The following is a 25,460-nucleotide window of genomic DNA, read 5'->3' on the forward strand; positions in this document are numbered from 1 at the left end:
TGAAAACACCTCCGCAGCATGTAACCAGAAATCTGTCGAGGCAAGCTTAACTGGTTTTTACTGGTATTCTTAATACCAGTTCAAAGGGAGGAAAAAAACAGCAGTCAGATGTACAGGTGAGCAACTATTGTGTTGATTGTTTAAAGGAATCAATAAGCAGACAGTCATACAACTCAGACCTGAGATACACAATAGATCATAGATCCAGAAAAGATCAGTGAGGAACACCAAGAAGGATGACTACCTTTGTTTTCAACAAAACGTTTGTGTTAAGCCTGGTTTAGTTCCATAAAACTCTGGACAAACCAAAAGCCTTTAAAGACAGTAAATATTAACATCTCTGTTCAATTGGTTTAATAAAATGTCCTGGAAGGACAAACCTCACTCATCCATTAACAACCAGCCCAGCAGATCGCACTGGCAGGGGAATCTGTTTATGCAGCAGGAACACCAGCTCTCGGTGAAAAAGATGGGACCAAAACTGCTTTGGTGCTTTCTGGAACCAGCTTCTATAGATGTGACTCTTCACCATTCAGCCACAGTGAGGATGAGCTGGTATGAATGCCACAGCCATTTAAGAGCAAGACAAGGCCTCAAAGGGAAACTGCACAATGAATCAGTAAACAGTTGCTTTCCTCCCCTCACTAACCTGTTTAGGTTTCTGAAATATCCATGTGTGTAGCACACGGTGTCTTCTACGTTCACAGACTTTATACCTTTAATGTTTAAAAGTGTCTGAAAAGTCTGAAAGCTCCAACATGAGGAAGCCGTAAAACAAACACTCTGTTTTTACACTTTTAAATGAAGAAACAAGTCCACTGCAGTTAAATAAGAAGCCACTATACTTACCTCTGACCTTCCTCCTCATCACTGTCATCCTCTGCCTCTGGCATCAGATCTCTGAAGGAGGTCACTCTTGGCTGACTACTGCAGATGAACGATATTGGAGAATTAATAAGGAAATTAACCAAGTCAGCAAGGAGCAAGTGTGGAACTTTATAAAGTAGGATCCTACCTGGGCCCAGTAGATCGAGTCACAGAGGAGCCGCCTTCAGGTTGAGGAAGTGTGATAATGTCATCATCATTTCCATCCTCAAAGAAACTGCCAAGTGCAAGCTAAGGAGGAAACGTGAACACAGGAGTGAGACATAGGAATGCTGCCAGAAAACATACAAATAGTACCTCATTGGAGGACCAATATCTTTGGCCTCACTGAGACCTGAAACTAACATCTGCTCTGGATGAGCTGATCACGCCTGGTTGGCGTGATCAGCTAAAGACAAGATTAGAAAAAGTTTCACTTCAACCACTTTTAGATCATCCTTTCACTGCATGATCTGCTGGTGTTCTTAATGCACAGTGATCAACAGAAAGGTCACAATAAGAAATGGGGGTTGAAGTCAGCTGACCAACAGTGTAAAATCTGAGAAATACATTGATCAACAAACATATCGCTTAGGTGAATGTTGTAGGACACACCCCTTTGATTCCACAATCCCAACCATATTCTGTGAAAGCGCACACAACCCTTGATCTGCACGATGTGAAAGGACAGACCGATCCATAACAATTTCGTGGTTTGGTATTTATTGTAGAACTGAGATCTGACAGAAGCCAGATTTAGACTGCTTAGTGAATTAATTAAGCAGTCTGAATGCAGACCAGCCAGCGGGTGAAGGACCTCCCACTGACATGGCCTGATGTCCCTAAAGCTTCCAGAATTATTACTTGGAATTCTCCTGGTTGAAAACAAACCATAATAATCAGGATTTGTTAAGGTTTGGCACCTCTGAAGACTGATATTAAACAATCTAATTAACTGAAACTTACAAAAATTACTGGCCTTTTAAGTTTTAGTAAACGCCTTCCTGAAATCATCCTCAAAAAAAGATATCGGCAGGGAACAATCACCCACACCGGCGAGAACTCCTGAGTTCTCTGGAGTTTGTTTGCTTTGATCATTTTTAAAGCCAGATGTTTTTGCAGCTGTATTGTAAAATATCCCATGTTAATGAAATAAGAAGAATGTGAGCTCTACTGCCAAGGGTGTATGCAGACAGTGTTGTTGACGGCCCACTGTGGGAGAGATATGGCTACCAGTTTACTTGCCCATACAGTAAATAACTGTGTGAACAAATGAACTTAAAACTGACCACTTGTACACTGTAAAAATTCACCGACCCATAGGTGAAATGTGCTTATTTTATCTCTTGAATTCCCCTTGTGAGTATTTTAACCCAGATATAACTATGGACTAACTATATAACTTCAGGCGTCTTCCAGTGTTTAATGTTTAGCTGTAAATTGTCCTGGCTGTTTTTAGGCTTGGCAGAGTTCAGAGCATGGAAATCTGAAAGTTGACTTCACGCAAAGTTTGAAGTTTTAAGGCCTTTAATTTTTTTTTAGGTTGTCTTTTGTAACACTAAAGTCGCCTGTAAGCAGTAAATTCCAACATTATCGACCGTTTAGTTTCATTTTCTTCAAGTTACCATCCTCATATATTTTTCTGGATTATTCGTCTGTTGGCTTAAACGCAACGTCATAATTGAATCCTGACTCTGCTGCAGTATGAGATTAAAAGCTAGCAGCTTTACCCTTCCTGCGTCAACCATAATTAATCCAACTTTACAGGGGCTAACGGTGGCTAGCATGGCTCATTGGAACCACAGCACACCGGCTAGAACTTGATACAAGACCCCCAAGTAGAGAAGACTGCAGCTGTTCGTGTAGCCGTGGATGTAGCCGCTGACTGGCTGCACGACACTTTCTCTGTTGGTGTCTGAAAGCACACAGGTCGGCATTGTCAAGGGGTGACTTGCACAAATGACTGGCGACGCAGGCTAAAGTTAGCCTTCAAGCTACTCATTAGACACACGTCATCTAACCGCAGTTTGCTTCTGACAGATCGCAGTTCGGCACGATACAACTGTAGGAAAAACCACTGAAAAGCTCTACCTGCAGGTTCCAACCGGCGGACTCCAGGAAAAAGCGAGCCCTCTCCTCCTCTACGCCGGTAACAGCGACGAACTCCCTCACTGACTCCTCTTGACTCGCCATTTTGATTTGCTCCTTCGCTGAGCCGTCCGCTTCCACCTGAGGAAACAAGCAACAGTTGTTCGTTCCTGTCGGGTTGCAGAATAGAAACACCAACAAAAATATGACTCAAAAATAATAAAATTAATTAACACGAATATACATATATTTTTCTTTAAAATGGATTGCTTTTTATTAAAATATGCTCAAGTCTTTTATTTTCAAAGGTTAATTCATGTTATGTCTAAGCCTCTCTGAAGCCATCATTGATAAAACCACAAGAGGGCAGTCTAAGCACACATTAGAAAGAACAGTCTATATTACGTGTTAAAAAATTATAATTAAACCTGCCTGTAAAAACCTGTTTTGTTTTAGCCCAACTAATTTTACTGGTGTTATCTTGGTTATTTGTCTTTTAAATTGATTATTATGAACTAATTATAATATGCTATGGTTTGATACATCTCTGTGAAACCCAAATATAGTCATTGGATTCTTTTCTGCCTCTCATCACATTGTGCATTGTGCATGGTCACAGTGAAACAGATGCTGATTAAGAGTAAGGCCCCTCATTTATTCCAAAACCGTTCCAGCAAACAGGAAGCTATGATTTTAGTAAGATAAGCAGATGGTGAAGGTATTCCCCCAGGAGTTATATCTTTGCCACGCTGATAAGATGACTGCTGGCACGGTGGTCATATGTCATAGAGCAATAAGTGTTTGACAGACTAGGAGCATCTTAATTGTGTCAGGAGGGAAAAAGGCTTGGTTGGGATTTTTCTGCAGTCTGCTGTTAATTGTTTGATCTTCGACACTAATTAATCTGCAGCAAAGTGAGAAAACTATGTTGGCACTTCACCTTTTGCAGCACCACCCTCGGTTTCTTTTTACACACAAACAAAAAGCAAGAGAAGATTAACAATGACGCACTTCAGGAAGGTTTAAACAGCAAGGGTTATGTTTTATTTACCCATTGGATGTTTTATTTAAGGCAGGAATGAGCAGGAAAAAACAAAAAAGAGACAGAAAAGACAAAGCAGAAGAACTGACACATTTAGAGTGAGGAGAATGCCATGTTAAGAGAAAGTAGCACAAAATTATATCACACCTTCTGGCCTGTAAAAGACTTATTTAGATTTAACCAATACGATAAAACACGACAGTCACAGTTATGAAAATCAAAATTCACATAACAGGTTGACATCAGGAAATCCTTCCTCAGGTAAGCCCTGCAGGCATATAAGGCTGGATGATAATGTGTGTTTGGCTTCCTATGAAACCTGAAGCTGGTGTTGTAGTGTAATGTTACCACAAGTGTCCCATTACACAGGGTTAGAGGTTGAGAGCTGGGGTAAATTTAAAGACAGTCACATGAAAACCATGTAACCAAGTAATGAAAAACACAAAAAGTAGACTTTGTCATTCATCAATACTACATTTAAACTAGGTAATAAAGAAAAGATGAAAAGCTGTGTCATTCACAATAAAGAAAAGGTGACCAGTGATGTTTAAATTAGCTTTAAAAATAAAATGCAAAAAGCCACCCTATTAACATAGAGAATCTAGCTTGCAATGTTTAAAAGACATTTAATTCACATTGTAGACGAGACATCTACACGAGGACATCCACTGAAATATAAATGTGGCTGAAAAACAAAAAGTGAAAAGTCCATCCATTTTCTATACCTGGTTCTTCCATATAGGGTAACGGTGGAGCTGGTGACTATCTCCAGCGGTCAGCGAGCCAGAGGCAGGGTACACCCTAATGAATGACCAATGACTGAAACAACCTGAGACGAATTAAATGAGTTAAAACAATAAGTCTGGTATAGTTACCTGTGTATAATCTGCACAGTTGAAATTGAAAACTCTGGCTTGTAAATTAAAGTAGCTGAAATCTCCTTGTTCTTTACAGTTAACAGTGCATTGCGTTACATTCTGAAAAGTGTGAGGCCATGTATGGGACAAGTAAACATGTGGAAAGAAGGTTCTCTGGTGAGAACAGAGCTTTTTGGCATAAACTGTAACTCACCTTGTGGCAGAAAACTAGCACACTAACACCCTGAACAGAGCACCGACAATGAAACAAAGTGGTGGCAACATCATGCTGTGGGTAGGGAAGCTTGAGATTTGAACAAAAGTTCACCTTCCAGCAGGATAACAACCTTGAAAATAAAACTAGTGCTATCATAAAATGGATTAAATCAAAGCATATGTCTGTTTTAGAATTGGCCTAGTCCAAGTTTAAAACTAAATCTAGTGGCAAGAATCTGTGGCAAGACTATATTTTCCACCCACTGTGTCTGAAGTTGGGCATAGGTATCTACCCCAAATTATGTGGAGGTAAATCTGGAAACTAGGTATTCTATTTTGTTACATGTATTATGCACCATTTGGTGTTGATCTATCACACACATAAAACCAATACATTTATTGAGGTTTAACCTTGTAATCTGACATAAATGGAAAAAGTTTAATGGGTTTGAAAGGCAATGTCTAGAAGATAAGTATTGCTAAAAATCTCCTTAAATAGTTTTTTCAACATTTAAAACTGTACATTTTAACCTGTATAAAACACCCAGAGCTCCCAAATGACAAATATTACACAAGCTGTTCCACAAGGCCTGCCTTAAAGGGATACGCTGTGGCATTTCTGTACCTACATAAAACAATAGGTAAGCCACAGCTGAGGAAAAAACACAGAGCACCTGGTACAAAAATGCATGAGAAAGAAGAGTTAACAAGAAGTGATTTAAAGTCTGGAAGTATTTACACAGAGTGGGTAAATACTTACAGCATGACGATCTGGGGGAAAAAACAAGAAACAAAGGGTCCTATTCCACAGTAACCCACAGCTTTCCCTTAATATCCACCAGCACCACCACATAACTTCATATTTTACCTTAGAAACTGAAGAAAGAAGACAACAACATTTTTAAACAAGCATCCATGTTGTGCCTAGAAGCAGATAACTTTGCTTTTGAATGAAGGCTTGATGTCATGATTTTCCCATTAGAAGGGGAACGGCTTCCTGCTACATGATGCAAACAGACGGTTTATAAACCCTGAGCAGTCTACAGGTGGTTAACGTCCGCTATGGGCAAATGTTGGGCCTCAAAAAGTGGAGCCAAACATGTCTAGTAAATGTATTTTATTGTAATTTTGTGAAACAGATTGAGAGTGTCCGGGAACATCAGTTTTCAAGTCTTGCTACAATTTCCCAGTTGGATTTAGGACTCGACTTTGACTGGGCCATTCAAACACATGCATATGCTTTGAGGTCTATTCAGCCATTGACAGGTTTTCTTCAAGTATTGCCCTGTATTTAGCTCAGTTCATCTTCCCATCACCTTTGATTAGTTTCCCTGTCTCTGCTGACAGCATCCCCACAGCACGATGCTGCTGCACCACTTCTCACTGTGTGTTCAGAAGTGATTAGTGGTTCCTTCTTTCATACTTGCTGTTTTCTCTAGATGGCTTGTTGTAAACTACAAACAGGAAATAGTTTGGCTTTCTAACAGCCATTGTTAATTTTTTGCACAAAGGCCAGGATGAAGTAGTGTATGACAAAGAGTTTAATGATGATGCAATTCTCCCACCTGAGCTATAGATCTCACCAGCTACTCCAGAGTTACCATGCATCTCTTAGCTGCTTCTGTGATTAATGCTATTATTGCCTGGCCTGTCAGTGTGGTGGGTTCCTTTGTCTGCACTCTTTCTTTGGATCAAATAGAGCTCTGTGAGATGTTCGAAGCTGGAGATATTGTTTTATGACTTAACCCAACTTTAAAGTTATCCACCACTTTCTCCCTGACCTGTCTGCTGTGCTCCTTGGTCTTCATGAGGCTGTTTGTTCTCTAATGTGCTCTAAAAAATCTCTAAGACCTCACAGCTGGATTTGAATTACAGACAGCTGGACTCCATTTACTAGCTAGATGAATTATGAAGGCTCTTGGCTCACTACTAGGAGCTTAATAGAAATGCAGGCCACACTTTTCAGATTTTTATGTGTAAAACCAAAATCTAAAAACATGCAACATTTCCTTTCAGTTTACAACTTTGCTATTTTGTATAGCTACTCTGCGGTGTGGTGTGAATAGTTTTGCCAGGCATTGTATTCGGATTCACTATGTGTATCCATAACAACATTCCAAAAGACAAATGATCAGATGTAGGATTACATTTCTTTCTGTAAAATTTGGTAGCTGCATTCAGTAAGTCAACCAGGTTGTTCACAGTCAACAGGCTGTTATAATCACCTTCTCATATTTTGTAATGAGACCCCGGATGATTTTGGGCCCTTGTACTATAATACTTACTCTGCTTGTATTAATGTCATCAATGACAGTGGTTTACTTAAATGAATGCCCAAGTGTACTGACAGTATGACATTAGTATTTCCCTTCGGGAGAAGTTTTTAGACCATTTGACAGATGCCATCATACAAATCCAGGTGAATATGCTCCAACAAAGGTGACACCTGAAGGTCCTTGTCAGTGTGGGGTTTCTTCCTATCCATCACCAGACTGACCACAAGCACTAAACTGCCAGTCATACTGCTCTTAGGGTCTACCTGATTTGATACTGTGAAAACACGATATAGGTGACCTATAGTGGTCTCCTGTTCCATTAGAAACAGATGAAAGAGTGAAGTACCTCGAGCAATGCATAACAGTTAATATCTAATCCTGATGTGTAAACTGAACATATATATTTTAATGATGCACTGGTGGGTTCTGTAGTGCTCATGGCCGTCTTAATACATGTCCCATGATATACCGCAATAACTCAAGACCTGCACACTCTATATGTGGTCGCGCGCTAACCCCTACACCACCAGCGCCGCGCCCCGGGTTGCTTTTAAGAGTTATCTTTGTATACCCAAAACACTAAACTGTCTCCGCATTCTTGGAACAAAGTTGGGCTTCCTCCTGGAGTATCACCAATCCTGACTCAGAACATGCTACAGGGACTATATATTAATGCTGGCCTGGCATTGCCTTATGGAGATGGATATCTGGGTTACCTTCCTGGTCTTTTAACACTTTCCAACAGGCTGAAGAAAATGGGACTACTCAAAATGTTAGTTTTTATCTCTGAGGATTTTATTTAACCTGGTTTGTAACTAATAATTAATAATAGTGAAAAGAAAAGGTGGCTCTTAACAATCTCACAACTGAGGGGCAAAGTTTATAGCAAAAGACTCTTCAGGAAGACACTGATGCAACTCATGAGCTTTGTGTGCAAGATGTGTAATTGAATATGGATCCACTTAAAAGGTGAGGCAAGATATTACCCAGCCTAGACGGTGCCTAATTAATCTCTGCCTCTTTCAAAGAACTAACGGCTTCTGTAGGTAAAGGATATTTTCCCTCTCAATCACCAAGTTTTCCCTCGGGTTATATGGGCAGGACGGTTATCTGTAGCTTTCTCTGCATTTAATTTAGCCTCTGATGTCTTACAGCATGTGGCAGAAAAATGTTGCTTTCAACAGGAAGGAGGTACCAGGAAGGAGCTTATTATCTCAGCCATTATACTGTTAGTTTTGCATCCGTCTTAACAGATGCTTCTCAGCACGTGCACATTTTCTCAAAACTGTCCCTTTTTTGTCTGTTCAAAAAGAAACTGCCAGCTCCATTTATCTCTCTCCATGGCAGCAGACAATCATCTGATACAGTTGGCCAAACCAGGACTGCAGAGACTGAAATCAAGCTACTGACACACATACAGCAAGAATGGATAAATCCAGTGTGAAATAAATTACAATAACTGTTCACACAATGTTTGAGATCATAAAAAATATAAAGAATTAATGTGATATTAGCTCTAACAGCTACAATGTTTTATAAAGCAATGTGAAAGGATTCTCCTGTTATAAACGTGGCCACAGCCCTCTCCTTTCTTTCTACTGCCAGAGCAAGATTTACTACTGGCTCCAGTCTTTTGTATCATCCATTCTTTCTGGGCCTTTCTATAATATGTCACGCATTTTGTTCTTCTACAGTCCAGGGTAATTAAAGGTTAAGCACTCACTCTCATTGTAACTCAGAGACACAACAGTGAACAGGTTTTAATGAAACTCTGCAAAGAGTTACGTTCAACAGATTGGCTGCAAATAGAGATGAAAATTTAGGAAAATAAATTTGTCAAGTTTATTAGGTAGAAAATACCTTTCTGTTACGTTGTGCACTTTGAGTCTAAGTTTAAATTTAAGAATATGCAAACCTTTAATTTCTTCAAATTTTCCTCTGAAGCGGTCTAGCAATAGCTGTAGAGGCTACCTGATTGTTGTTCAGAGATTTTCGTTAGACTTTGGCTGCTTGCTTTAGACATTTTCAGAGTGGGTTGTTGTACCTGACCATGACAGCATACAGTCTGGGGTTTGGCCTAATTTATACCTCCCAGTCCAACCTAACGTCCACTCGTCTGCGTGACGAAAATATTCTCATCTGTACCTGCACTTTTAGGTCTGCCAGGGCACTTGGTTGATAAACAGTAATACGCCTAATCAAAGGGTGTTACGAAACACACAGCAGATCACAAGCAGAAGAAGAAACACATTTGTACAATATTTCCAGTACAAGACAGACTCCTGTCATCTGCAGAAATACTCAGATGACTCAGACTCTGCAGTTACCTGGTTTATGACAGATGGAAAAGAAGCTGAGTACAGGGACTGCTTTGTGGCATGGTATGGAAACAATCATCTCATCTTGAATGTGAACAAAACAAAGAAGATTATTGCAGATTCCTTGAGAAAAAGGTATAGGTCAAACCTCTCTATTTACCCAAATGCCCAAGACATGCGGCTTAAGGTCCAGAGGTCCAGAGTAGAAAAGAATCCAACCTCTCTCAAGGAGCTGGGTTCCAAAGCCCATGTTGTGCGTATAAGTAAGCCATCTATTTCTAGGTGATATCTCTAAACCTCCAGCACAAGCTCAAGCTCCTTCCCCCCAGTGAGGTTACATTCCACGTCCCTAGAGGCAGTTTAAAGATCTGGAAATCAGGTCGCTGAGGTCTCCGCCTTTGACCACTGCCCGATCCTTTTCGGCCCGCAAGGAGTAATCTGGCCACCAGGTGCTGGCCGACGAGTCCATACCCCAGGCCCGGCCCCAGCTCCACTGTGCCTCATTCTACTGGTCCTCATGAGGCTTCTGAACCACTCTTTGTCTGACTCATAGGCCAAAGCCTGTTTGCCATGGGAGACCCTACCAGGGGCATTTAAGCCCCAGACAACACAACCTCTACGAACATTCAAGCACTCAAACCCCAAATAAAAATTATATTTTTAATATCTTATTTATTCAGCTAAACAAATAGTTACAAATTGTGTCTTTGTGACAGGTTGCTGGTAGTAAGATATCTAAACACCAAATTTCAGTTAACTTGCCAGACGTTTTTGTAAAATATGATTCAGATTTTCAGTGTTTCTTCATTATCCAATTACTATGAAGTAGCATTTATTTGTGATAACATTGTCAGCTAAATCTGTAGCTAAATGTGTAAGCAGTATGCAAGAAAACTACATGGAGTTGCAGGATAATTTGACAGTGACAAAAAAACCACACTCAAAATAAAAATCAAAGATTTGCAGCAATAATTTCGGACCAATTTGTTACAAAAACCATGTGGTATGGTGCATTCTGTTACATGCCACCATTATTTCCTGACAGGACCTGCAGAACTGCTGCATCACCTGCCAATAGAGGATGACCTAAATGCAGACAGACAGGCAGAAGCAGCACAGTGAGTAGAAAAGATCTGGCGGGGACGGAGAGACTGGAGTGAGCATGAATAGTGCATCACACAGGTGAGACAGGGATAAGCATGGCACAGGTGAACTGAATGAAGCTGATTAGAGTGGGGAGAAGATAGAGTTTATCCATAGAACTGTGCTAAAGTTTTAGTCCATCTTGTATTTTGTCAAATTTTGGTTCCAAGAAGCCAGACTTTCTTATAATCTCCAAAGGTTCTGTCATTTTTTTAAACTTTATATTAGAATCTTTAGAGAAACATTTATTTATATATATATCGTATGTGCGTGTAATTGATCATATTTTAATATGATTAATTTTGGATTATTATTATTAATAATAAAAATATTAATTTCCGATTTTTAATTGTTAACAATAACTACCAATATCTAGGAACTGTCCCAATACTCGCACTTCCACCCTTGTGTCCCTCAATTGCACGTTCGCGTTGATGGGTTCCAGTGCGTAGTGTGTCCCAATTCTCCAGGATGGTCTTTCGCATCGTCCCCTTTGCACCCTCGATCCAAATTTCGGCAATCACAACCATCAATGTAATCAACCATCTAACCAGCATAATAAGAACTGCTTAAAGTTCAGACAGCAAGCCAGTGATATATTTTTTTATTGGTTTTCCAGGCTCAACATTCTGGGCAGTCAGTAGCCCATGATTACCTTGATACACTGGTGCCGTGGCAAGAGTCTGGTGTATAACCCTCCTTCGCATCCTTCGCTTTCTTCTCCTTAAAACAATTGTTGCAGTTTTAAAATATTTTGACATGAACACCAGGTAGTGTCTTCAGATCTTGAATCATCCGTTGTGTCTGCTGCTGCTGCTCCATGCTGCTCACTTCGCCTCTGGTTGTTTCACTAGTGCCCCGGTCTGGTCTGGTTCGGTCCGGTCTGCCAAGGATCTCCAAGAACCATACGCAGATCGCGCAATAAAAGCCGGTGATAAATGCGGTAGCAAGTCCAAAACAACTCATTCTGTGGAAGTTAAACTACTTAATTTTTCATTTTATGCATCCAGATATTCTCATGTGTTTGGTTCTACAATGGGTGAGTCCACTGAGTGCAGAGAAGCTATATTTGTTGCATTTAATGTTTAATTGCTCGGTTTATAATACCTTAGTTAAACCAGTAACTGATCTAATTGATCTAATGTTAACAACTGCTAATATATCACGTGTATATATAAATATACAGGGGTTGGACAATGAAACACCTGTCATTTTAGTGTGGGAGGTTTCATGGCTAAATTGGACCAGCCTGGTAGCCAGTCTTCATTGATTGCACATTGCACCAGTAAGAGCAGAGTGTGAAGGTTCAATTAGCAGGGTAAGAGCACAGTTTTGTTCAAAATATTGAAATGCACACATTATGGGTGACATACCAGAGTTCAAAAGAGGACAAATTGTTGGTGCACGTCTTGCTGGCGCATCTGTGACCAAGACAGCAAGTCTTTGTGATGTATCAAGAGCCACGGTATCCAGGGTAATGTCAGCAAACCACCAAGAACGACAAACCACATCTAACAGGATTAACTATCGACGCAAGAGGAAGCTGTCTGAAAGGGATGTTCGGGTGCTAACCTGGATTGTATCCAAAAAATATAAAACCACGGCTGCCCAAATCACAGCAGAATTAAATGTGCACCTCAACTCTCCTGTTTCTTTCAGAACTGTCCGTCGGAAGCTCCATAGGGTCACTATACACGGCCGGGCTGCTATAGCCAAACCTTTGGTCACTCATGCCAATGCCAAACGTCGGTTTCAATGGTGCAAGGAGCTCAAATCTTGGGCTGTGGACAATGTGAAACATGTATTGTTCACTGATGAGTCCACCTTTACTGTTTTCCCCACATCCGGGAGAGTTACGGTGTGGAGAAGCCCCAAAGAAGCGTACCACCCAGACTGTTGCATGCCCAGAGTGAAGCATGGGGGTGAATCAGTGATGGTTTGGGCTGCCATATCATGGCATTCCCTTGGCCCAATACTTGTGCTAGATGGGCGCGTCACTGCCAAGGACTACCGAACCATTCTTGAGGACCATGTGCATCCAATGGTTCAAACATTGTATCCTGAAGGCGGTGTCGTGTATCAGGATGACAATGCACCAATACACACAGCAAGACTGGTGAAAGATTGGTTTGATGAACATGAAAGTGAAGTTGAACATTTCCCATGGCCTGCACAGTCACCAGATCTAAATATTATTGAGCCACTTTAGGGTGTTTTGGAGGAGCGAGTCAGGAAACGTTTTCCTCCACCAGTATCACGTAGTGACCTGGCCACTATCCTGCAATAACAACAGCTTAAAATCCCTCTGACCACTGTGCAGGACTTGTATATGTCATTCCCAAGACGAATTGACGCTGTAGTGGCCGCAAAAGGAGGCCCTACACCATACTAATAAATTATTGTGGTCTAAAACCAGGTGTTTCAGTTTCATTGTCCAACCCTGTATGTGCGTAATTACTTAATATAGCGAGATCTAGTCTGTATTTAGTGAATTATTTTGAAATCCGGATGTTGTGCTCGTTCTGTTTCCTGGTGGTGTGGTATGATTCATGCATATTGACTCAGGCCGTGCTCAGGCATCACGTCGCAGCACTTGTATGAGGGGTCAAAGTAACAAAGATTTGCTAGAAATGAATTGAAGGCATGAAATGCTGAACATGGTAAAATTGAGTGCCGTAAAAACCAACATGTGATTAATTTTGCCTCTGTGAAAATTAGAATAATTAAATTAGGTCACTTAGGTCATTAAAATGATAACACGGTAAATATTAATGCTATAAATATTAAGGCTATTAAATTTAACGTTGGCAGTTTACCACTTCAGTTTTATCAGTCAATGCGTTCACAGTATAATTTTTGTTACTTCCACTAGATCGGAATACGGCAGCAGCCCCGGCCCCGACAGTGGAGTACTTGTAGTATGGCAGTCATATCGAGGTGTTCACGGGGTGGAGCCGCGGGGAGTCACAAGTGAAGTGCGGCCAGGTTGAGGCTCTGCCCCAATACCCACACTACACCCTACGCCCTTCTATGAAGTGTGTACTTTGTAAAGGTGCACGTATTGGTTGAAGTGCGCAGGTTACAAGCGTTCAAATTTGGAGAATTGGGACAGTAGGTGTTATGTCATCGACTTGCACCGTAACATCAAAAAGTCTCCATGTCACTACCTGGTATATAACACATTTTATCAGTCAGTCAATCATTTTCTATACCGCTTTCCTATATCCAGCAGTCTATGGGCAGAAGGCAGGGTACACCCTGGACAGGTGGCAAGTCCATCGCAGGGCAACACACAAACAACAATGCACACACTCATTCACACATCTAAGGGCAATTTAGAGAGAACAATTAACCTAACAGGCATGTCTTTGGATTGTGGGAGGAAGCTGGAGAACCCAGTGAGAAACCACGCATGCACGGGGAGAACATGCAAACTACATGCACAAAGATCCCCAGGCCAGGAGTCGAACCCAGGACTTTCTTGCTGCAAGGCTACAGTATTACCAACGGCGCCACCGTGCAGTCCTAACATAACAGTTGTATAACATAAAACATATGTTATATTAAAATTATTTACAGGATATAATATAGCGCACCTTTATAATTAAGGATGGAAATGTGTATTTCCAATACTATTTAAATGACAAAAGCGCATTCAACAGCAATCCGGAAGTAATTCTGTTTGCACATGCGCAAATGAGCTGGCGGTACGGATTGTGCTTCCGGGACAGATCGAGTAGTGACACTCCAGACTATCCATCTCAGTTTCTCTTTAACACGAGGAGCCAGGAATCAGGAACCCTCTCCAGAAGAGGGAGAGAATCTTAATAAACCAAGTAAATATTTGAGTTCAAGAAACCTACATTCTCACCCAAAAAGATGTTAAAAGTTTATTTGGGTTCATAGAAAGTGTTTTATTTACATTTTTATTCACACTTTTTGCCACCATTGTCCACCATTGCTGCCCAAGCTCGACCAATCAGATTCGACCCGCAATGAATCATGGAAAATTGTTTTGTCACGGACTACAAAACTCCACTGTCGCGTCAGGGCTGCTGCCGTGTTCTGATCTACTGAAAGTAACAAAAATGACAGTGTGAATGCGTTGAATGATAAAACTGAGGTGGTAAAAATAGAGGCACTATATTCAAGGCACTGAATGAAAATAGGCAACCTTAATATTTATAGCATTAATATTTACCATGTTATCATTTTACGACCTCCAAATTCACACATTCTATCTTTCACAGAGGCAAAATTGATCACGTTGGTTTTTACGGCACTTCATTTTACAATGTTCATTTTTGTTACTTTAACCTTATACTTGTGCTACGCCTTCTGATGAAAGCTGACTTCGTCTTCTCACTCTGCTTCATCTCTGATAGTGACTGAAATATATCTAAAGAAACATCTGATTCTTTGCTGCTGTCTGTGTTGTTGGCTATTGTAGCAGCAGTCAGTTTACGTGTAGGGGTTCTACTTTGACGTCATAGAAGAGCACAGAAAATGCAAAGAAGTAGTCTGGAAATGCCTTTTTATTTAAATTTATGACCATATAGCTCAACAACTGTTCATTCCAGTGGCATGAATTTAATTAAAAAAATATTTTATTAATGTTTCCTTTCCATAAATGTAATTGGATTTATCATGAAAATTCGATGTCACAGGCATTTAAAATCTTATGTATGTGCTGTTGGATGCATCCAGTTTCTAGTAGTAAATATGTGTACATCTGCTGCACATTGGAACTTAAATGTAGAGTCAATAAGCTTGAGTAATCATTAGTGTACAATGCCCCCTGGCACTGTGTGCTGCTGTTAATGGTCACTAAATCTAAATTAAGATGTTGTAAAACCGATAATAAAAATGATTATAAATAAGCATTGAACCACTGGGCCTCTTTATTTCTGTTTAATTGCCCACTGGAGCGTCCACGCACCCTATGAGGTCCATTAAGACCCTTTAAATGTCCAACATTTGCTCAACATACACACAGTTTATTCTGCTCGTTGTAATACCACATGACACCCTCCCCCCAGAGAGACCATGGTTACCATAGTAACCACACGCTCGTCTGGATGCAGAAACTCATCTGGCTGCATGTGTACATCTATGCCATGCCTGCAAAGAACCTGCCCCAGATCTAAGTTGACATTGGCAGCCTTTGGCATCTGCTGTGTCTGTGAATCAACAATGGGGGGAGGGACAGTGATTCTAGTTTGGTTGGCTTGCTTTATGACTTTAGTCCAGTTTCTCACTGGACTACTGGGCACATCAGAGATGTTCATGAGTGGCATCTGTGATATTGTGAAACAGTTTGTCTGGTTTGTTTCCAAAGGTTTTGCAAAATATCTGAAGCTGTATGTGCTGACTAACAGCTGGAATGAGAAGTCAGGATAAAATATTGATTTCTAAAGTAGGTCTTTTAAAGAAAACAGAGGCTGTGAAGTGTCCTATTTTCTTCCTTATCCAAGATTCCCTTTTCTCTCCTTTTGCGCGTGGGCTTATGTAAGATACAGACATGGCTGAGCCTCAGAAAACTGGAGCGAGACAGAAAATGGGAGACAGAGAGAGGCCGAGAGTGATTAACAGGATTATGCCGATGCATGACTGGTGCTAAAGCCTTACAAATCACTCTTCTATCAGATGAACTGGTCTGCTAAATAACTAAATCAATTTATACCTTACAGAAGCTGCAGGATAATCATCACCAGCGGATTACTAACTAGCCTTCGCTTCAGCAGCGGCTTTTGTCCAGTTATGTTACAGTGGAACATTAAAAAAAATACCGCATAAGCTTGTCGTTTACAGTGAGTTGAGGGAAGAAAGGTGAGATTTTTGCTCTTTCTTTTTGCACAATAGTTCAAGCTCAGTCAGATTGGATGGAGAGCATCTGTAAACAGCAGATTCTCAATTGGATTTAGCTCTGGACTTTGACTTGGGCATTCAAACAGATGCATATGCTTTGATCTCAGCGATTAGGGATTGTAGCTATAACGATATAACTTGCGATAAATAAAACAAATAATTGAAAGGTGTTAATGTCTGCATTGAGTTCATTGCATACATAGACCCCCAGATAGTGAGTTGTTTATCAAGCTACTGATAAATGTTTCCACCTCAACAAGGTTTTAATAAAAAAGTTGATTCTGGCTGACATCTACTGTTTTGAATTTAACAACCCAAATAGTTTCTTAATGATGTTACCACCTCTTTACCTTCTAAAACGTTTTATGCTGCACTAAACAACAAGTGTCACCAAATATATTATATAATGTTTCCTGATAAGAATAGTTGTATTTACACAGATTAAATTACACACAGATTGGCAGCTTTTGGGTGCCACATTTACGGAAGTTAATAATCCTCTACTCAGCCAACCGGGGTTTGATTCCTGACCTTGAGACCTATGCTGCCCTTCTCTGTCTGTCAGTTCCCTGTCTGATTACTGTCAATAAAGACCATTAGTACCACAAAATTTGAAAAACAAAGTACAAAGCAATATATAATGTTTCTTCTATTTTGTAACCATGCAGTACTAGACGTTGGTCTATCACAAAGAACATGTGAAAGCACATTTAGAAAGTTAAAACCTTTGCAAGGCACCGAATCCCTCACATTACATAACCATGAGTCAGGTCATTTGCCTCTATAAAAATCTAAAAATTAAATTTCCCTTTTATTCTCACTCCTTCTAAGTCATTTATTTTCAGGACTTTACATAGAAAAACGATATTTGAATAGTGTGACATGTCAGATCAAAACTAACAGTGAGCCTAAGTGTTATTGAGCCGTTCTTGTCTCAGTCTTGTTTGAATCATATCAGTCAGGAGAGGCAAGACATGGAAAGCAGGCCAAAGTTGTGCTGCAGACGTTCAAATCCAGCCAGCATAGAGAAAGTGATACCCGGTCTGTTCGCCAAGATAACGAGGAGTCTGAGGCACAGCCCCAATCACACATGAAAGGAGTTTTTAGAGGCTGTGTCGAGGTTCTTTCTTCACAAAGTCCATCCACAGACACACCACACATCACACACTTCTCCCCTGTCTTTGCCACACATACACATATAGCTACAGGCTCCCTCCTCTTTTCTGATTCTCACAGAGACAAAACAAGTCCTTGGATATGGTGACACTTTATGCTGCCATGTTATCTCTGTATGTTGTTCTTGCTGTCTGGATGTGTTTTACACAGCCCTCCCAAACTGCCTATCATCCCACTGCTGTCACCCTCCCCCATACAATCATCCATGCACTTTCTCTCTGCCTTTTATCTATTTGGACTTGAGTACACAGCTGTATGACATCGCCGAGTATACAGCTGTATGACAGCACACATTTTGTCTCACCGTCATCAATGCAAAAGCTAGAAAGCATTAGTAAATATATTCTTTTACAAGGGCTTCCGACATCTACAGCTTTTTCTGCCTGTCAAACTCTACTGCTTGTGTTTGATCAGTAAATAGACAGCTTCATGCCCCACCTTCTTTTCTCCCTTACTTCAGTTTCTCTTTATGGGATTTCCTTCTTGACTGTCAGAGACTGTCAGAGTTAGCAGATGGGAATTTGTGCTAAGAAGCTTCTTGTCCCAAATAACCAATGTAACAGTGGAAGTTTTTTGCGTTTATGCTGCTCTGGGAGAGCCCCTTAAATCTGGGTTTTAGGGAACCTATAGATATATCTCAAAACATTTGAATTTTGTGAAAAGATTTTTTGTCACTCATTTTAGAAACTAAAACTAATAAATATAGGTTCATTATGCACAGATTTAAATATTTCAAAATTTAGCTTCCTGTAATTTTGATGATTACGGCTTGCTGATAAAAAAAAAAAAAAAATTCAAGTGTCTCAGAAAATTTGAATATTGTATCTCACGGTACGTTTGTTGTTGACATCGCCTTCACATGCTTTTCTAAAGATTTCACAAATCACAAGCTGTGTGAAGTATATGTAAATATATAGTATACAGACATTATTAACTCTTGACATAAAGTAGCTGTGTGGGGTTCAATTCCCAAACTCGAGACCTTTTCTGCATGTCTTCCCCTTCTCTCTCTGCCAATTTCCAGTCTGATTACTGTCACACCAGATGTATGCCCATATTTTCTCAACTGGACTTGGAAAAATAAAACAATAAGAAACTTGTTTAGAGTAGAATAAACATAACATTTTTTCCAGGTGCCCATGCCACCCCCTAACATAATACCACCCTGGGTGGTGAACCAAGTGACCCACACCACAACCTGTCACTGCAGTCTCACACATTGGTGCCACTACAAAAGGAAGAAGGTGTCTTGTTTATTTTACTTTCAGCAGAAACAGCCAAGAGCTCGATAGAGCATCCAATCCATTTTTTATTAAAGGCTTCAGGATGTGTCCTTTACCAATTCTTTTGTATTTTATTTGTGTGTGGCATTACATTTTCCAACTCCACTCATTACATCATCCATTTCAGATATGTGATGTTTGTCATTTGCATGACATGAAAATAAAAAAAATTGAAAACAAAGAAGGCCTCAGGACCTGATAATGTCTCCCCATCATGCCTGAGAGCCTGTTTCGAACTGTCACAAATCTTCTCTCAGATTTTCAACAAGTCACTGGAGCTGTGTGAGGTTCTCTCCTGCCTCAAACGCTCCACCATCATCCCAGTACCCAAGAAACCCACAATCACAGGATTAAATGACTACAGACCTGTTGCCCTGACGCCTGTGGTCATGAAATCCTTTTAACCACTGGTGTTGAAACACCTGAAAGACATCAAAGGCTCCCTGCTGGACCCCCTGCAGTTTGCCTACCGGGCAAACAGGTCAGCAGATGATGCAGTCAACTTGGGACTACACTTCATCCTGGAACACCTTGACCACCCAGGGATTTACACCAGGATCCTAATTGTAGACTTCATTCGGCCTTCAACGCCATCAACGCAGACATCCTCCACCAGACGCTCATCCAGCTCAAAGTCCCGGGCTCCACCAGTGGATCACTAGCTTCCTGAAGTACCGGCAGCCTCAGGTGAGGCCGGGGAGCATCTTATCCCACACAAGAACCATCAGCACCAACGCCCTCCAGCAATGTATTTTCTCCCCGATCCTCTTCTCTCTCTAGACAAATGACTGCACCTCAGCGGACGCATCTGTGAAACCCCTGAAGTTTGCAGATGACACCACTGTTACTGGACTGATCCAGGACAGTGATGAGTCTGCATACAGACAGGAGGTGGATCGGCTGGTTTACTGGTGTGGTCAGAACCACCTGGAACTTAACCCAATCAAGACTGTTGAGATGATGGTGGACTTTCGGAGAACACCACCCCCACACACCCCTCTCACCATCCCAGCAGAGACTGTACTTCCTGAGGCAACTCAAGAAGTACAATCTTCAACAGGAACTGCTGGTCATCTTCTACACTGCCATAATTTAATCCGTCTTTGTCCTTCTCGGTGTGGTTTGCCTCATCCACAAAACAGGGCAGGTCCAGACTGCAACGAACAATCAGGTCTGCAGAGAGAATCAACAGGACTGACCTTCCCTCCATCCAGGACTTATATAGGTCTAGGGTCAGGAAAAGGGCAGCTAAAATCTCTTCAGAATCCCCACACCCTGCACATAAACTATTTAGGCTTCCCGTGATGTCACTGTTTGAATAAATACCCCAGGTTCCAACAAACAGACCTCTTCCACAGAGATCCCCAGCAGAGCTGGAAGGAGAGACAAAGAAGTATGTCTCTTGCTGGCAATCAGACATAACTCTTCAAACTGGATCCAGAGTGACTACGATCACATGCAACAAAGTTAATCACATGCAACAAAGCCACTCAAGGAGCCGAAAGTGCCTCTCTCGTACGGTTCGGCCGGGCCAGCTAAAGCCCTTCCCCACGGCCACAGAGGTTAGCTTCAAGCTAACCCTTTGCTTACTCACACGTAGATGTTTTTGCCCAGGACAATTTCTTCTCAGCACGGTTCACGTAAGAGGTAGTGCTTAATCAGAGAAGATTAGTTTAGAGTTCAATAACGTTTGTTTAATGATGTTTGTTTTTGTTTGTGTTGACAAACTCAGCTAATGATGGGTTCTGTGTTGTGTTTTTAAAGTGAAGACAAACTTTATTTAAAGGGTGGTTTTTAAACACAGAAGATCGGCCATAACTCGCCGTCCAGGCTTATACATTTCAACCCTTTTATCAGTGGTAGTTTAAAGGTACGTGTTTGATTCTGGTAACCAGCTATAAGCTTCTTTTGTTAGCTCCAACCGCTAATGGCTAAGAACACGTGCTCGCCCACTTTATGAGTCAGCTGAAGATCATTTACCCAGAAAGGTTGTTAGTTTCCAATCTAGGAAATAATATTTCCTTAAATATTGTTTTACCAAATGTGATAACTAATTAAACACCATTAAGACCCATTTGTCCAAAAGGTTTTGTTCTTATATATTTCCTTAAATAATATTTGAATATTTCCTTAATATTTCTTTAAATATTATTTTAATAAATAAAGACAGCTAATTAAACACCATTGAGAATTAGTCATCCAGAAGGTTGTTTATTTTATTAAAATATTGTTTTATGTGATCTTGCATGTGAATGGTTGTTTGAAGGTATACAGGTCCTTCTCAAAATATTAGCATATTGTGATAAAGTTCATTATTTTCCATAATGTCATGATGAAAATTTAACATTCATATATTTTAGATTCATTGCACACTAACTGAAATATTTCAGGTCTTTTATTGTCTTAATACGGATGATTTTGGCATACAGCTCATGAAAACCCAAAATTCCTATCTCACAAAATTAGCATATTATTAAAAGGGTCTCTAAACGAGCTATGAACCTAATCATCTGAATCAACGAGTTAACTCTAAACACCTGCAAAAGATTTCTGAGGCCTTTAAAACTCCCAGCCTGGTTCATCACTCAAAACCCCAATCATGGGTAAGACTGCTGACCTGACTGCTGTCCAGAAGGCCACTATTGATACCCTCAAGCAAGAGGGTAAGACACAGAAAGAAATTTCTGAACGAATAGGCTGTTCCCAGAGTGCTGTATCAAGGCACCTCAGTGGGAAGTCTGTGGGAAGGAAAAAGTGTGGCAGAAAACGCTGCACAACGAGAAGAGGTGACCAGACCCTGAGGAAGATTGTGGAGAAGGGCCGATTCCAGACCTCGGGGGACCTGCGGAAGCAGTGGACTGAGTCTGGAGTAGAAACATCCAGAGCCACCGTGCACAGGCGTGTGCAGGAAATGGGCTGCAGGTGCCGCATTCCCCAGGTCAAGCCACTTTTGAAGCAGGAACAGCGGCAGAAGCGCCTGACCTGGGCTACAGAGAAGCAGCACTGGACTGTTGCTCAGTGGTCCAAAGTACTTTTTGCATGTCATTCGGAAATCAAGGTGCCAGAGTCTGGAGGAAGACTGGGGAGAAGGAAATGCCAAAATGCCAGAAGTCCAGTGTCAAGTACCCACAGTCAGTGATGGTCTGGGGTGCCGTGTCAGCTGCTGGTGTTGGTCCACTGTGTTTTATCAAGGGCAGGGTCAATGCAGCTAGCTATCAGGAGATTTTGGAGCACTTCATGCTTCCATCTGCTGAAAAGCTTTATGGAGATGAAGATTTCATTTTTCAGCACGACCTGGCACCTGCTCACAGTGCCAAAACCACTGGTAAATGGTTTACTGACCATGGTATCACTGTGCTCAATTGGCCTGCCAACTCTCCTGACCTGAACCCCATAGAGAATTTGTGGAATATTGTGAAGAGAACGTTGAGAGACTCAAGACCCAACACTCTGGATGAGCTAAAGGCCGCTATCGAAGCATCCTGGGCCTCCATAAGACCTCAGCAGTGCCACAGGCTGATTGCCTCCATGCCGCGCCGCATTGAAGCAGTCATTTCTGCCAAAGGATTCCCGACCAAGTATTGAGTGCATAACTGTACATGATTATTTGAAGGTTGACGTTTTTTGTATTAAAAACACTTTTCTTTTATTGGTCGGATGAAATATGCTAATTTTGTGAGATAGGAATTTTGGGTTTTCATGAGCTGTATGCCAAAATCATCCGTATTAAGACAATGAAAGACCTGAAATATTTCAGTTAGTGTGCAATGAATCTAAAATATATGAATTTAAAATTTTCATCATGACATTGTGGAAAATAATGAACTTTATCACAATATGCTAATTTTTTGAGAAGAACCTGTACCTGTTATTGCCTAAGTTCAAAGACGCAAATTGCGGGGGGGTTAGGGGAGTTTTTACCCCCCCAAACATCTGATCTAGTCAATATAACCCTCCCAATAAAATAACAGAATTACATTTACAAATAAATCCTGCATGAATAACTTGTTGATTTTCTTTTATTTTCATTTGCAAATTTTAGCAAAATAGCAACATCACCTGTTAATGTATCCCCTATCCTCCTCCCAAAAACTTGGTATCACCCGACCCACTTTCTCCGCCAAACATTCACTGTTTGCTGCACTTTTTATTCAGCCGCTGTTGAGAATGGTTGTACTCTCAAAACAGCAGACAGACAACAATTTTTCACTGATGGCTGACAACAACACCTTGTAAAAAGAGCAAAAATCAAAATGAGGTAAAAATATATGTAGAGTTAATTTAACTGATGATTTGTTTTCTATGCCACTCGCAGACGCCTGTACATGGCGATGCATGTGGACTAGCTCCTAAATACAGTGGTACCGAGGTGCTTTGTTAGACCTGCCACCTGGACCTCTGGTGCTGAAGCTCCAGATGGTTTCAGAACAGCCCCGAATCTCACAAAAGAAGAGGAGTTCATGTCTGTTCAAAAGATGCATTAAGCCCCAAACTGACAGACTTTTCTTTAAAAACAATCAGATTTGTTCCTATTATGTTCCATATAATCACTGCCTGCTCTACCTAACCCGACAATGAGTCTAACGGAAAAGAAGACAAAAAGTGGTTATTTGCGCAAACGCTGCACCGCAACTGGAGAAGTCCAGAACGGCTGTTCAGTCCAGGAGCGTTGGTCTGCCTCATTAATCACCAAAAAAGTTACACTGAGCGCATCAAACAGGGCTATAATAGGGGAGACGGCTCATTTCAGAGCAGCTGTGGAGCCAAGCAGAGAGTGGGAGCCTGGTGGGTGTGTTTGCCTAGGAACAGGTGGAGGCAGAGCGGCTTAACCCAGACTGAAGTTAGCGTTAAACCTGAGAGCTGGCTCAGAATGGGCTAATTGTAAGATAGCACTAATCACTTATTCACCCAGCAAGATATGAGGTGGAGGTTCACTATTGAGCATCATCAAGGTCATGATGAGGGACTTTGACCTATGCTATAGGTAGAGTTAAATGGCCTGGCAGTAGAAAACAGTAGAAACCCTCTCTGTGAGCTTCTAGCTGGATCTGCATTATGATGTGAAAAATATCTGATCTTCCCCACCGACCTGGAGAAGGCACTCTACCCTTTTCAGGCTCAAGACCATGGCCTCGGACTTGGAGGCCATGGTTCTTGTTCACGAATGAGGGAAAAATGGAGCTGGAAATCGATAGACGGATTGGTGCTGCGTCAGCAGTGAAGTGGGTGCTGTACCGGTCTGTCATGGTAAAGAGAGACCTGAGTCAAAAAGCGAAGTTCTCGATTTACTGGTAGATCTACGTTTCTACCCTCATCTATGGTCAGGAGCTTTGGGTCATGACCGAAAGCACGAGATCATGGATACAAGCGGCCGAAATGAGTTTCCTCCGCAGGGTGTCTGTGCTCTCCCTTAGAGATATGGTGAGAAGCTTGGTCATCCAGGAGGGACTCAGAGTAGAGCTGTTGCTTCTCCACGTTGAGAGGAGCCAGTTGAGGTGGCTCAGGCATCTGGTTAGGATGCCTCTTGGATGCCTCCCTGCTGAGGTGTTCCAGGCACGTCCCACCGGGAGCAGGCCCAGAGGAAGACCAAGGACACGTTGGAGGGACTATGTCTCTCAGCTGGCCTGGGAACGCCTTGGGATTCCCCCGGACGAGCTGCCCCAAGTGGCTGGGGAGAGGTAGGTCTGGGTCTCTCTGTTTAGGCTGCTGCCCCCGTGACCCAACCCTGGATAAGCTGAAGACAATGGATGGATGGATGGATGGATGGATGGATGGATGGATGGATGGGTGGGTGGGTGGATGGATGGATGGATGGATGGATGGATGGATACATTTATTAATAACTGTAATATTAGTATTGATAACAGTACAAAAGATGAGAGTCCAAGAAAGGTCCAGGAGGAGGCTCCATGTTCTATTTTAAACAGCTGTTTCTCTACAGAAAGTATTCAATAGTAAAGACTGAATTAATGGCTCAGTGGAGAACAACAGACTAAGTGAATAAAGGGCTGGAAAGATGGCACTAAAACAGAACAGGTTAATGAAAGAAGGAATATATTTTGATGAAATGTTGGGATAGCTCACAGCATAGCTAAAATAAATTAATGTGTTTTTAGGGTTTTACCATTCCATCAAAATCTAAGAAAATCAATTTTATACCAGTTTTCTTTTTAGAAACGTAAGAAAGAGAGCGAGGAAAAGAGAGTGAGAGAGTAAAATCTTAAAAAGTCATTTTTATAGATGAGAAAAAAAGTTAATTTTCTGAGCCACAGTAAACATAGTTTCTTTGAGTTCAAGAACAACTTTAGTTTGATGGACTGAGCAGAAAG

The 25,460-nt window shown here is 41.2% G+C and overlaps 1 protein-coding gene across 1 annotated transcript in view; it reads right to left on the minus strand.

Annotated features, from left to right (window-relative positions):
* nsfl1c (NSFL1 (p97) cofactor (p47)) overlaps positions 1–25,460 on the minus strand; it is a 78,309-nt gene that overhangs the window by 17,696 nt on the left and 35,153 nt on the right. The window contains exons 2-4 of the mRNA XM_047363509.1: positions 2,956–3,093; positions 1,016–1,116; positions 850–927 (exon numbers count right to left, since the gene is read on the minus strand). Coding sequence (XP_047219465.1) covers positions 850–927; positions 1,016–1,116; positions 2,956–3,093 — 317 coding nt within the window. The remainder of the gene's footprint in view (positions 1–849; positions 928–1,015; positions 1,117–2,955; positions 3,094–25,460) is intronic.

This window comes from Girardinichthys multiradiatus, chromosome 1 (genome assembly GCF_021462225.1).
Source record: "Girardinichthys multiradiatus isolate DD_20200921_A chromosome 1, DD_fGirMul_XY1, whole genome shotgun sequence".
NCBI classification, from domain to species: domain Eukaryota; kingdom Metazoa; phylum Chordata; class Actinopteri; order Cyprinodontiformes; family Goodeidae; genus Girardinichthys; species Girardinichthys multiradiatus.